Raw genomic sequence first — 14,230 nt, forward strand, 5'->3', positions numbered from 1 at the left:
ATCTAGCACGAGGGACTGGTTCAAACAAAGATCGATCAACGTGCATGCGTTAAAGGACCGGGCTGCAGGTAGGACGGACAGCACGACGTAGTTTCTCGCAGAGATTGTTAAAATGTAACTCTGTGGCAAGTTGCATCCTCTCTTATTTTTAGCTAGATCAATGCAACCATGCAAGTAGCATTTCTTTAAAAGGAAGGCTCCCTACTAATGAACAAAACTTCCGTTTTCTTTACATCGTCGTTAAATAATCATGCGCCGATTGAAGGTATTTGGTTTCCTCTGCTATATAAGCGCTCAAGTTATTCTATAGCTCATACGATGTTCGGTGCTTCCAAATATTGCAAGAACCCAAGAGAGAACAATGGTGATCAGCTCCCATTGCTCGGCAATTAGTATGAAACCGACATGGAGCTTGGCGCTGCTGCTCATCCTGGTCATGATGATGATTCGAGTCCATGGCCAGTCTTCTACCTCCGGTAAGACAAGATTTTCCCCTTGAAGTTCCTGCACTCTCCAATCCCTGCTCCATCTGTATGCACTGTTAGTTTACTTTGGCGTACCCTCTTGACTGGAATCTTAACAATAAACGTATTGCTTGCTACTGAATATCTAATCACACCAGCCATTATCTTGGCGTAGATCTTAAACTTGAAACACATGAAACTGATACAAATTCTCCACGTGCAGGGTTCATAAGCATCGATTGCGGAAACAGTGGCACCTACAACGACAGCATAACAGGAATACAGTACCATTCTGATGATGGATTTGTCGAGGGTGGATTGAGCCACAAAATTTCAACAGAGTTCATGGCTGATGCGGCTAGTGAGCAAGCAAAAACCTTGAGAAGCTTCCCTGACGGCTCACGGAATTGCTATACGCTGCCATCCATCATCGGCAAGAAGTATCTGTTGAGGGCCTTGTTTAGTTACGGCGACTACGATGGGTTGAACAGGACTCTGGACGGGTCGCCATTTCTGTTTGGGCTCCATATTGGCGTCAATTTCTGGGATACGGTGAACTTGACATATTGGAATCCATCAATCACTGCATGGAAGGAAGTGCTCACCGTTGCTCCAGGCAACTCCATGTCGGTCTGTCTGATAAACTTCGGTACAGGGACTCCATTCGTGTCTGTGTTGGAGCTGAGGCCACTGCTAGATGCGATGTACCCTTTTGTGAATACTTCCGTATCAGTTGGCTACTTTAGACGCATCAGATTTGGTGAAGTCGCTGATTTTATCACAAGGTGAGACTGACATCCATCATAGTTTTGGATTAGAACTGAATTATGCCTGCCAATGGTTTTAAAATATGTTGGCTTGCTCAGCACATTTGGAGTGTGTGCTCTTATGCTTCCTGAATCTCAAACAGAAAATAAATATTACTCCCTCCGATCTAAAATAAGTGTCGCAGTTTTGCACTAAGGTTAGTTTAGTCAAAGCTGCGACACTTATTACGGGTCGGAGGGAGTACATCTCAACTTGCCAAGAATTTGAGATTCCCAGCTCCAATTGAACAAAAAAGGGAGTGTTTACATGATTTACCTTGTCTTTTGTGTGCAATGCAGATATCCAGTGGATCCTTACGACCGGTTCTGGGAGGGCTGGTCTTCGTACCACAACACCTACCCCTGGATCAACCTGAACACTAGCAGTCAAGTGGAGATTCTCCCGGGTGACGACTACTTCAATGTGCCGATGGCCATCTTCCAGAAGGCCACGACCCTAGACGCAAACTACTCCTCCATGTGGATCGGCATTGAAAAGGACAATGTGGACTCTAAGAGCGTCCGCCTTCTCCCGATCTTCCATTTTGCTGAAATCAATGGTAGCAACCCAAACAGAAGGTTCGACATCTATAACGCCGGCGATTTGCTGCACCGAGGCTTCTTCCCGTCGCTTTTACAGGCCAACAGCTTGTATGACAGCGGGCAATTCTTGTATAACGGCGATGCGTTCTACACCCTGAATATGACGCGTGGCTCGATCCTGCCCCCGCTCATCAACGCGTTCGAGGTGTACTCGCTCATTCGGATGGAAAACTTTACCGCTGACTCCCAGGATGGTAAGATCGACCATCGACATAGATATTGCACGCATATGACGAATATATCATGCGTGTGGCAAGATTCGCACCATCATCATGCAGCTTATTCAGTTGATGAACAGCACCTCCAGCTCCCTGCACTTAAAACAGATCTTAATGACAAAAATCTCATTGTATACTTGTGTAGACCCCTGAAGATTCTCAACTCCATTAGACATTGCCAGTATCCTCATTAAAGTAATAGAAACAAGTTTATCAACCAGCTGATTCAGTCCTACACTAAACTCCTTAGTAAGACAATAACCAGCTGATTCAGTCCTACACTAAACTCCTTAGTAAGCCATGTTCTAAAGTTCAACGGCCCACAAACCATGGCCAAGACCGTTGTAGAGGAATGGATTGATACAATTTATTTTCTTCTATTAAAATAACTTTGCAACTAGTTAAGTACTTAAGTTAATGTCTACATTCTTTTAAATACATATGAACGCCTATACCCAACACATACAGCTTTTTTCATTCCATTTATATTTGTTTCCATTGTCTTTTGGCTGTTGTAGTCAGTTACATGAAAGAAGTCAAGAAACACTACAATTTGACACGAATAAACTGGAATGGAGATCCGTGCTCCCCAAGAGAATATTCCTGGGAAGGTTTGACTTGCGACTACTCTAAGAGCAACCAGAATCCGAGGATTGTTGGAGTGTAAGAACCTAACAGGGACTTGTACCATATACATTTCGGAATCTGAACATCACAATTCAATATTTTTTAACTTTTGAAGCACATTCTGTTATATAAATAATTTACTGTAAACCTGAACCACAAAAAGATACTAGAATAATCTCAAGGAAACATGTTAGCTCAATGATATCACAAAATGAAGACATTTGTATTGAATGATTTTTTTTTTGCAGAAATCTGTCTACCAGCGGACTGAAAGGTGGATTAACCATAGCATTCATGAACATGGTATCACTGGAAAACCTGTAAGTGGTGCCTACCACAAAATATTAATGGGATAAATGAGGTTATGTTAACATCTTTGTGATCCTAAGCATAAAACATATGCAGGGATTTGTCACACAACAATTTGACAGGAGGTATTCCAGACTACCAAATAAAGTCAATAAAAGTTCTGTAAGTCTCTGCTGATTATAATGTTTGGGTGATGATATAATTTTAGAGAATGGTTTTAACTATTATTTTACAGAGATTTGTCATATAACCAACTCGATGGACCAATCCCTCATTCTATTCTTCAAAGATATCAGGCCGGTCTGCTTGACTTAAGGTTTGCATGCTCTGTTGCACAATCCTTTCGTCTTGACTGAATGTTTCACAATTTCTTACAACAGAAGAAAAAAATAGATCAAACTAAACAACTACACCGAAAAGAAACAGGGTTAAGCCTCATAGAGAAAAAATCAAGGTTTAGCAAAAATCTTCGCACATTTCACAAAACAAGAGTTATACAAGTTTGACTTTCTGTGGCAACAGTTTGGTTGGTGTTACATTTTGTGGCATGCCACATTTTTCCAGCACCAAGCCGCAGCAGCCTCATTGTCGTATATGTGAACACTTACCAAATTTGACGAAGTTGTGATGGCCAATTCGGGTGCCACAAGAAGTGTGTGCAGCAACACTTGCGCAGAGCATTGCATTGATCTAAACATTCCATCAGTTACGTGTACTAGTATAACTATAAGGCTTTATCATCTATCGGCATTCAATATGAGAAATAGATAAGGACATTTAGTAACTGCACATGATTTACAAACCATGAAGTTTCTTCTTTTAGATTGCATAGATGAGAAACCATGAAGTTTATTCGTTCAGAGTGCATACATGTTTAGCATGTTAGTCGTGTTAGAAAATGGAGGCATCTTCTAATCATAATTTTGTAGAGCTGTTGTAGCTAACATCTTATGTGTTCATTTTTTTTCTATATGTTCTGTAATGGTGCCACTAGGTTAGAAGGCAATCCCGTATGCTCAAAAGTCAAAGATACGTACTGTTCAAATAAGAAGAGCACCAAATCTACCATGGTCATCGCAGTGATAGTTCCTGTAGTACTTGTATCCCTCCTAGTAGTGATGTGCATACTCTGGAAATTGTGCTGGAAAGGTAAAACAATACATTTCGCTCTTAAATTCCCTTCCATCAATGGAATAGGTGGTAGAAATTAAACAGCAGCTTCACACCAAAACTTTCATGTAACACACTACTTTTTGACTCTGCGGGGATGTCAGGAGACACTGAGGATTATGCTATGTATGAAGAGGAGACGCCCCTACATATTGACATCAGACGGTTCACCTACATAGAGCTAAAGCACATAACAAACGACTTCAATTCAATAGTTGGAAAGGGAGGTTTTGGTACTGTTTATCATGGCACAATGGAAAATGCTGATGAAGTGGCGGTAAAGGTGCTTATGGAGACATCAATAGCGGAGTCAACGGATTTCCTCCCTGAGGTATACCATAAGACCAACTAGGTCAAATTAATGATTCTTCAACAGAAAGTAAACTATAAGTGTGCAAGATATCAATCCTTTCCAGAGTCCATATCCAATGAAATGATGCAACTGGCTTCAGCTCTAGGATGATTGGTAACTATATCTGTTGCTGCAGGTGCAAACCTTGTCCAAAGTTCATCACAAGAATCTCGTAACTCTACAAGGATATTGCCAGAACAAGAAGTGCCTAGCCCTCATTTATGACTTCATGCCCAAAGGAAATCTTCAACAGCTTTTAAGAGAAGGTTTTTCTCTCCACTATTTCAAAAGCACACACCAACAGCTTTCATTAACTACTTGGAAACCACCTACGTGCTACTCCCTCCGTTCACAAATATAAGATGTTTTGTATATTTCAATATGGACTACATAGAGACTGAAATGAGTGAACAAACACACTAAAACTTGTCTATATACATCCGATTCAGAAAAAATTTAAAACATCTTATATTTGTGAACGGAGGGAGTAAATTTTATATTGCGCTTCGCAGCATAATAAAAAATTGATAGGACCTAGCATAAGTTTTTTTAAAATCAAATCAAATAAATCTGGCATTGACACCCTAGACCCTACTGTAAACAAGGAGTTTTTTAAATAAAATCTGATTTCCTTGTTAAAGGTGTAGTTGGTTGCATAGACTGTTATTGCTGCTGCTAATCATACACTTGAGTTGGTGGACCTAGTTCTTTTTAGAGCTTTTCTTTTTTAGAAAATTCTACTTAGAATTGTCCATTGTCAAATTCATAACCATAGCATGGTCATAGATACTTGGCTAACAAATTTGGGTACAACAGTTACATATCTCTGCTCAGTCATAGTTATGACTTGATAGTTGCATATTTAAAATCAGTAAGAAACAAAGCAATGACGGAGGTACATATTCAAAGAATACTTCAATAGCTTGGTTCCATTGTTAAAAGAAAAATCTTTGTTAAAGAGAAGGAAAAACAGTGATCTCTTGAAGATCAAAGAGCTTATTTATGCCAGCTTCAGACCATAATAGACCCATTGATACCAAGGTTAATCATTGTGTGTTGTTTTAACATCATTTTCTGAAGTTAAATGTGCAAAATTACAAAGCTAGTATGTATGCTACCATGCATGTATCTTGTGGCACTTAAATTAAATTTGGTACATCTTGATGCAGGAGAAGACTACAGTTTGAATTGGGAACAGCGACTTCATATTGCACTTGATTCTGCACAAGGTTGGAATTTCATTTACATGCTTCCTTTAGGCGATCTATGTATGTATCCATATGTTGACAAAGTAAACTACAGGACTGGAATATCTACACGAGTCATGCACCCCATCAATAGTTCACAGAGATGTCAAGACCGCTAACATCCTTCTGGACAAGAACCTGGTGGGGATCATAGCTGATTTTGGGCTTTCACGGGCTTTTAACGATGCGCACACACACATATCCACTGTTGCTGCTGGCACTCTTGGCTACCTTGACCCCGAGTACCATGCAACTTTCCAGCTCACCACCAAGACAGATGTTTACAGCTTCGGCATCGTGCTCTTGGAGATCATCACTGGCAAGCCCCCGGTGTTGATGGACCCTCAAACCTACCACCTACCAAATTGGGTACGCCAAAAGATTGCCAAAGGCAGTATCCAAGATATCGTGGACAAGAAGCTGTTGGATCAGTATGACACCAGTTCCCTGCAGAGTGTGGTGGACCTTGCCATGAACTGCGTCGAAAGCGCAGCCATGGACCGTCCTACCATGACCGAAGTTGTTTCAAGGCTAAAAGTGTTGCTGCCAACGGTTCCAAGTGAAAAGCAGTATGCTTCTGCGTCCTCTCGATGTACGAACTCCATGGATGCTGAAATGCGAAGGCAGTTCCAGTTGCTGATTTCTGAAGAAAGGAACGAGGAGAGCTCCTTCCAGTCTGGTTATACCGGTGGGATGCCAGAATTAAACCCTCTATCTGGACGTTGAAGGGAAAATACCAGCTGAGTTGTTGCATCTGCTTAGTTAAAGTTTGGTAATTTGCTATTGTGTTGTCATTGGTTGTTTATAAACTACAATTCATTCATTTTATTTCCAGTTCCCAGTCTTGCTTGCTGTTTGGATGAGGAGTACTTTTTTGCGCGACACTGGGGTTTAGTTCAAGTAATTTTGAAAAAGGAAGCATCTTCTTCCATGCGATGAGAACTCGGTGATCTATTAACCGGTGCTCGAACATTAGGGTCTAAACCAAATCGAAAACAAGTAGTCAGCTTAAACACTGCTACTTTAGAATTCCAAGTTTTATCCCCAATCCCTCTTGCATGCTGTTGAATTAGATTAAAAATGCGTGCTCACTGTACCAAATCCTCTGAGCAATTGTCGAGTTCATCGACCATCCCAAAAATATGTTTTTTTTTAGAAAAGGAGGACGACCCCCGGCCTCTGCATCTGGACGATGCATACGGCCATATTATTGATTATTGACACAAGACCTTACAGAGTCATACAACAATAAGCCTAAAGCCACCAAACTAAGCACCATCTGTCGCTATCTCTATCCAGTTGATGTAGGGGCGCTGAAAGTCTGGGCCTAATACCAAACAGACCACGCAGCCAAACCAAACATCTAAGACTTGGGGTCCCAACCAGGTCGCCTGCCGGGTATGGGCACCCACCAGTCCGGCGTGCTTCTCAACCAGGACGCCTGCCGGGTATGAGGCCGCCGCAGCCACCTGCCACGAATCCATCTTCAGAGCTGTACTGTTGCATCAACCTTGCCAGGTCTAACTGCCGCCGACGCCAGGCAGCGTCACCCTCCTGCGCGAGTCCATCTCCGCTCATGAGGCGCCGAGTCTCCACTGCGCCACGCCGCCGAGATCCGCCGTCATCAATGGAGCAGATGAAACGCCACTCCTCCTCTTGTCCCCTCCAACCACCACTTGCTCCAAAATGATGCCCCCATGAGGGAGAACGATACCGAAGGCACCGTCATCATCCGATCCGGTAGACCCAGATCTAGGGTTTCCCCTGGAACTTCCCGATCAGGTTGATGTGACCTGCAACGACGATGCCTCCAGAAGGGAACGACGTCTGAGACGCCGCCATCGTCCGCCAAGACTGCAGTCAGGCGCGATTTTCACCGGAAGCCACGTCTTCCCGACCTCGCGGCTGGCTGGAACCGAGCAGAACCTCGCCACGAAGACGTATGTCGCCGTCGGTACTCCGGCGGAGATCCGGCATCTCCTCACCGGTCCCTCCACGCGCCGCCAGTCGGCGGAAAGCCTCCCCGCGACGGATCCAAACGGGACGTTGGATCCGCAGTGACCACCGTCACCATCATGGCGAGGACAGCCCACCCCGCCGGATGGGGCGCTGCCACCGCCGCCGTCCATGCAGGGCCGCCGCTCCACCGGCGATGGTGCTCCGGCCCCCGCCGCACAGCCCGGATTCGCCGTCCCAGCCGCCGCCGTTAGATCGCAAGAGAGGAGCCGCCCCCGCCGCCTCAGATGGGATCCGCCGCATCCACCCGCCCAGAAACCTTCGGCACCGGGCCCGCCGCCACCGCAGCCCACGCCGGCGGCAGCGGCGGCAGGAGGGGGCGGCAAGAAGGTGCTGGCGGCGCTAGGGTTTCGGGGCCCCTGGCGCCGCCTGGGGGGAGGCGACGCGAGGGGTTACCTTAAAATTGGGCTATTTGCCAGTAAGTAGGGCACTCAACCATCCCAAAAATATATGTGATGGGGTACTATATGAATCAATGAGCGAGTTAGCACCTATATAAGCTACCAAGAGGCTGATGCTTATGAAGGGGCAGAAATGGAACCACATGACATACCTAACCCTCGTCCGCCGTCGGCCCTCGCCCGCAGACAGCTCCTCGACTCGGCCGCTTACTGCAGCGCCTTCTTCGCCTCCAGGCCGAGACCCGGGCTGTTGTGGCGGTGGTCTTGGGGAGAGGGGCGGGGCGAACCCGCGCCGTGCGAAAACCCATGGCCGCCATCCCCGACGGCGACGGCAGAGGGCCGTGCCTGCTATGCGTTCTGCAATCTGGTCTGGTCCAGTGAACCCAAACGACCGCACGCGCGGAGCCGAGTCGCGCGTGTAGGCCCTACTGCCCTAAGGCCCCCGCAACAGCTGAATCACTCGTGCTTCTGGAGTTCTGGGTTGAGAGAAAGTCCACCCACCTTATCCCCCGTTTATTTTATACTACTGGATTACATTTCTTTTGTCGATAAGGCCAAGCCCATATACGTACAGCATTGCAAAGACCATCCTTACAGCATCTCCAACGGGCATGCGGCAGCGCGGCACGCTAATAACGGTAGCCCTCCCATTAACTACTTCATTTTCATTTATAAATTTAATAATAATAGAAATCCATGTTCTACCGAGACAGAATTTAGAACTTGCTATCCTCTTGCCTCCTAATAGGCAAAGGTTGATCTATGTAGAAAGACCGATTCATTCGGATCGATATGAGGACCAAACTCTATTGCATTGCCAGAATCCATGTTCCATATTTGAAGCGGGAGCGTTTTAGCGCGTGGGGATGATGGTTGCTTTTTCAGGCACAGCAAAATAGCACACCGATGTAGCGTTTCATCAGGCTAAAAGATCAAACGATCAATTGTTGTGTCTATGGGGTGCCCCCCTGCCCCCGTATATAAAGGGGCAAGGGGGATGCGGTCGGCCAGGGAGGAGGCGCGCCAGGAGGAGTCCTGGAGTAGGACTCCCCCCCCCCCTCCCCTTTCCTAGTTGGATTAGGACTTGGGAGGGGGAAAGAGTGGAGGAGAAGAAGGAAGGGGGGGCGCCGCCCCCCTCTCCTTGTCCTATTCGGACTGGGGGGAGGGGCGCGCGGCCCAGCCCTAGCCGCCTCTCCTCTCTTCCACCTAGGCCCACTAAGGCCCATTAAGTCCCCGGGGGGTTCCAGTAACCTCCCGGTACTCCGGTAAAATCCCGATTTCACCCGGAACACTTCTGATATCCAAACATAAGCTTCCAATATATCAATCTTCATGTCTCAACCATTTTGAGACTCCTCGTCATGTCCGAGATCACATCCGGGACTCCGAACAACCTTCGGTACATCAAAACATATAAACTCATAATATAACCGACATCGAAACTTTAAGCGTGCGGACCCTACGGGTTCGAGAACTATGTAGACATGACCGAGACATGTCTCCGGTCAATAACCAATAGAAGAACCTGGATGTTCATATTGGCTCCCACATATTCTATGAAGATCTTTATCGGTCAGACCGCATAACAACATACGCTGTTCCCTTTGTCATCGGTATGTTACTTGCCCGAGATTCGATCGTCGGTATCTCAATACCTAGTTCAATCTCGTTACCGGCAAGTCTCTTTACTCGTTATGTAATACATTATCCCGCAACTAACTCATTAGTAGCAATGCTTGCAAGGCTTAAGTGATGTGCATTACCGAGAGGGCCCAGAGATACCTCTCCGATATTCGGAGTGACAAATCCTAATCTCGAAATATGCCAACCCAACAAGTACCTTCGGAGACACCTGTAGAGCACCTTTATAATCACCTAGTTACGTTGTGACGTTTGGTAGCACACAAAGTGTTCCTCCGGTAAACGGGAGTTGCATAATCTCATAGTCATAGGAACATGTATAAGTTATGAAGAAAGCAATAGTAACATACTAAACGATCAGGTGCTAAGCTAATGGAATGGGTCATGTTAATCACATCGTTCTCCTAATGATGTGACCCCGTTAATCAAATGACAACTCATGTCTATGGTTAGGAAACATAACCATCTTTGATCAAAGAGCTAGTCAAGTAGAGGCATACTAGTGACAATCTGTTTGTCTATGTATTCACACATGTATTATGTTTCTGGTTAATACAATTCTAGCATGAATAATAAACATTTATCATGATATAAGGAAATAAATAATAACTTTATTATTGCCTCTAGGGCATATTTTCTTCAATTATTAAAATTGATAATATTGATGAAAGTGATGATGAAGACTCCCGCCTAGATATGAATTGCCTGTTGTTCCTGAGGGTTATGTTATGGATGAGGAAACTGCTAGAGACTTTCTTGCTTGCAACGATAGGAGTGATCTTAAGAAATTATTAGCTAAGCTGAAACAAAAAACTCTGAATGCTAGAATGAAATATGATCCTGCTTATGCTACTTCACCTATCTTTGTTACTGATAAGGATTATGAATTCTCTATCGATCCTGAGTTAATTACTTTAGTTGAATCTGATCCTTTCTATGGATATGAATCTAAAACTGTTGTGGCACATCTTACTAAATTAAATGATATAGCCACCCTGTTCACTAAACTCGCTACTATTATATCCTTAAATTATTTCCGTTCTCATTAAAGGGTGATGCTAAGATATGGTTTAATTCTCTTGATCCTGGTTGTGTGCGTAGTCCCCAGGATATGATTTATTGCTTCTCTGCTAAATATTTCCCCGCTCATAAGAAACAAGCTGCTTTAAGGGAAATATATAATTTTGTGCAAATTGAAGAAGAGAGTCTCCCACAAGCTTGGGGGAGGCTTCTCCAATTACTTAATGCTTTACCTGATCGTCCTCTTAAGAAAAATGAAATACTTGATATCTTTTATAATGGACTAACCGATGCTTCCAGAGACCACCTGGATAGTTGTGCTAGTTGTGTTTTCAGGGAAAGAACACCAGATGAAGCTGAAATTCTATTGAATAATATGTTGACTAATGAAAATAATTGGACACTTCCTGATCCAATTCCTGAACCAACTCCTAAGCCAACTCCGAAGAAAAGGGGTATTCTATTTCTCAGTCTTGAAGATATGCAAGAGGCAAAGAAATCTATGAAAGAAAAAGGTATTAAAGCTGAAGATGTTAAGAATTTACCTCCTTTTGAAGAAATGCATGGTCTTAATTTACCGCCTGTTGAAGAAATACATGGTTTTAATCCATCACCTATTGAAGAAACACATGGTCTTGATAACCCGACACATGTAGTGAAGGTAAATTCTCTCTATAGATATGATAAAGCTGAAATCCCATTTACTAAGTTTGCTAGCCCATGCTTGGATGAGTTTGATGACTTTATGGTTAAGCAAGAAAACTTCAATGCTTATTTTGGTAGAGAATTAAAACGCAATGCTGATATGCTTGAACACTTGGGTGATTATATGGCTAATGTTAAAGGTGAACTTAAACTTATTAGTAAACATGCTTCTATGGTTACCACTCAAGTAGAACAAGTACTTAAAGCTCAGATTTGCTCAATGAATTAAATAGTAAGAAAAATGATAATGTTGTCAGAGTTGTCGTGGTTTTGTCACGACAGATGTCCTTGTTAAAGGACTTAGTCGTGGAGCCATCGCTACGGGTTAGCTTAAAGGGGTTAAAGCGGACAAGGGACGCGAGAGTTTTATACTGGTTCAGCCCCTTACGATGAAGGTAAAAGCCTACTCCAGTTGTGATGGAATTGCTAGGGTTTCGATGACCAGGGAGCGAATTCGCTTTGCCTAGCTTCGAGTTGTTGTGTGTTGTTCCTAAACCGCCGTCGGGTCGTCCCTTTATATACATAGGTCGACGCCCGTCGGTTTACAGAGTCCCGAGGCCGGATCGTCAACGTGTCCAACTCAGTCTCTATTCCTCCTATCTTATAATACAAGTTACATGATAATGTCGGTTTACATCTACAGGCCTTAACCCGCCTTTGGGCCTTGGGCCTTCAAAAAGCGCCACCATCCTTTGTCTTCCTGGGCTTCTAATCCTCATAGAGTTAACCCGGCCACTCCTGGCCGGTTTATGTTCAGTAGTAATATCCCCAACATTAGGCCCCAGATTCAGTTGAACTTGTTCATGCCAATCTTCAACACTTAGAAAAATTCCTGCTCTTGCACCTTCGCATAGATCTTGTAAACTGCCCTGACGTCATCCTCCGGATTTGTAGTAAACCGCCGTGACATCACCTGTTTATTTAAAGCCGAAGATACCCCTTTTATTAATGAGAATCCGACAATCGAGGCAACAATCTCGTTATCTATCCATTTTTGGGGCTCCTCAATTCCTGCGCCTGTCGCTTATCTCTTTGTCCTTATAAGTAGGGCGGAGGACCCTTCATTTCCCTTCCGTTTCCCTCTCCTCTCTTCTTCCTCCTCGTGACGCCTCTGCACCTGAGCGCCGCCGCCGTCGTCGAGCTTCGTCTCTGCCTCATAATTGGCCGCTGCATCGACCTGATCACTCCAGAGAGACGCGGCACACCTCCGCTACTTCAACAGCTTCGGTAAGTCTTCCCCCTTTTCTTCGTAGATCCACTTAGGGTTTCAGTGTTCATCGAAGTTCATCGAAGCTCCGGTGCTGTTCTTCTCTTTCCTTCCCAGTAGCATCAAAGACTAGTTAGATCTGTTAGCTCTTTGTGCGACCGTAGCCATAATCTCACCTTTCCTTATCAGACTGTCCCCTTCATATAGGAAAAACTCATCTGAACCTGATGAACTGGTATCTGAAATTTAGGTCTTGAATATATTCTTGTTTTTTGTCGTACCGCAGATCTCAAATCATCATATAACTCTTGTGAAACTTGTTTTCCTTCACTTCGCTATTTTTTGCTTCAAATCTGTACCTTCTTTACCTGCACAGGCGGTTTATCTCTGTAGAAAATAATCTGTCATATGCCATTAGTTCCCTTGTAAACCGTTCATCGCTTTACCACTTATAAAACACTCTGTCATAGGCGGTTTATAACATCCTCCGGCTTATCAATTTTATATGCTTGAATTCCTCTTTCCTCAACATGTTGCATCGTACGCTTTATCATTAATGAATCATAAACCGGCATTATTTTATTTCCAGCTTCTTCACTTGCAATGGCCAAACAGTTCTATTCCTGTAACTGGGTCCCTTCCTGGGTTACTGAGGAGCAACTGAATGGAATGGTCAAAATTGGTACCTTACCGAAGAAAAATGAAATCTGGTGGCGAGTTCCTAGGCCGGAAAATCCTCCCACCCCTAGAGAGGGTGAAGTAGTGGTGTTTGCTGATCATATAGGTTGTGGTTTTAAACCGCCTGGATCCAAGTTTTTCCGAGATGTACTTGCCAGCTTTCAGATCCACCCTCAAGATATTGGGCCCAACTATGTATCCAATATCTGCAACTTTCAGGTTTTTTGTGAAGCGTATCTACAAGAAGAACCAACTGTCAAGCTGTTTCGGGATTTCTTCCACTTAAACCGTCGCACTGAATTCGTAGACGGGCCCAATACTGAACTTGGTGGTGTCTCCATTCAGAAAAGGAAGGATGTTAGTTTTCCTCACGCCAAACTTCACAGTTACCCAAAGGAGTGGAGTCAAACTTGGTTCTATTGCAAGGACACCTCTCCTGAAGATGAGAACCGTCTGCCGAGTTACCGTGCTCACCGGCTCACCAATATTCATCCGCTTCTGCAACGTCTAAGTGCCAAGGAGTGGTCCTTGTACGCACCACAACTCGCCAAGCTTAGAGCTTTCATGGCCAACGGTTTAATAGGTGTGGACTTCGTCCGTTGCTGGATATCCTGGAGTATCTTGCCGTTAAGTCGCCGCTCCGGTTTAATGTGCGAGTACACCGGTGATGTAGAAGACTCCCAACGTCATATTGACATTTAGTTAACAGATGAGGAAGTTACTGAGTCTATCAAGAAAATGCCGAATGAACCGGAAGCTATCTATA

The 14,230-nt window shown here is 44.3% G+C and overlaps 1 protein-coding gene across 1 annotated transcript; it reads left to right on the plus strand.

Annotated features, from left to right (window-relative positions):
• The first annotated feature begins 343 nt into the window (after nt 1–343).
• Nucleotides 344–6,572, plus strand: LOC125545090 (senescence-induced receptor-like serine/threonine-protein kinase). Its single transcript, XM_048708953.2, has 12 exons — nt 344–476; nt 688–1,249; nt 1,571–2,067; nt 2,610–2,754; nt 2,967–3,038; nt 3,124–3,189; nt 3,263–3,343; nt 4,022–4,176; nt 4,302–4,528; nt 4,686–4,815; nt 5,719–5,778; nt 5,852–6,572. Exons 1-12 carry the CDS (start codon nt 362–364, stop codon nt 6,520–6,522), a joined length of 2,781 nt encoding a protein of 926 aa, XP_048564910.1. The 5' UTR covers nt 344–361; the 3' UTR covers nt 6,523–6,572.
• The last annotated feature ends 7,658 nt before the right edge of the window (nt 6,573–14,230 follow it).

Source organism: Triticum urartu, chromosome 3A (genome assembly GCF_056163025.1).
Source record: "Triticum urartu cultivar PI428250 chromosome 3A, HENAU_Tu73, whole genome shotgun sequence".
Taxonomy (NCBI): Eukaryota; Viridiplantae; Streptophyta; class Magnoliopsida; order Poales; family Poaceae; genus Triticum; species Triticum urartu.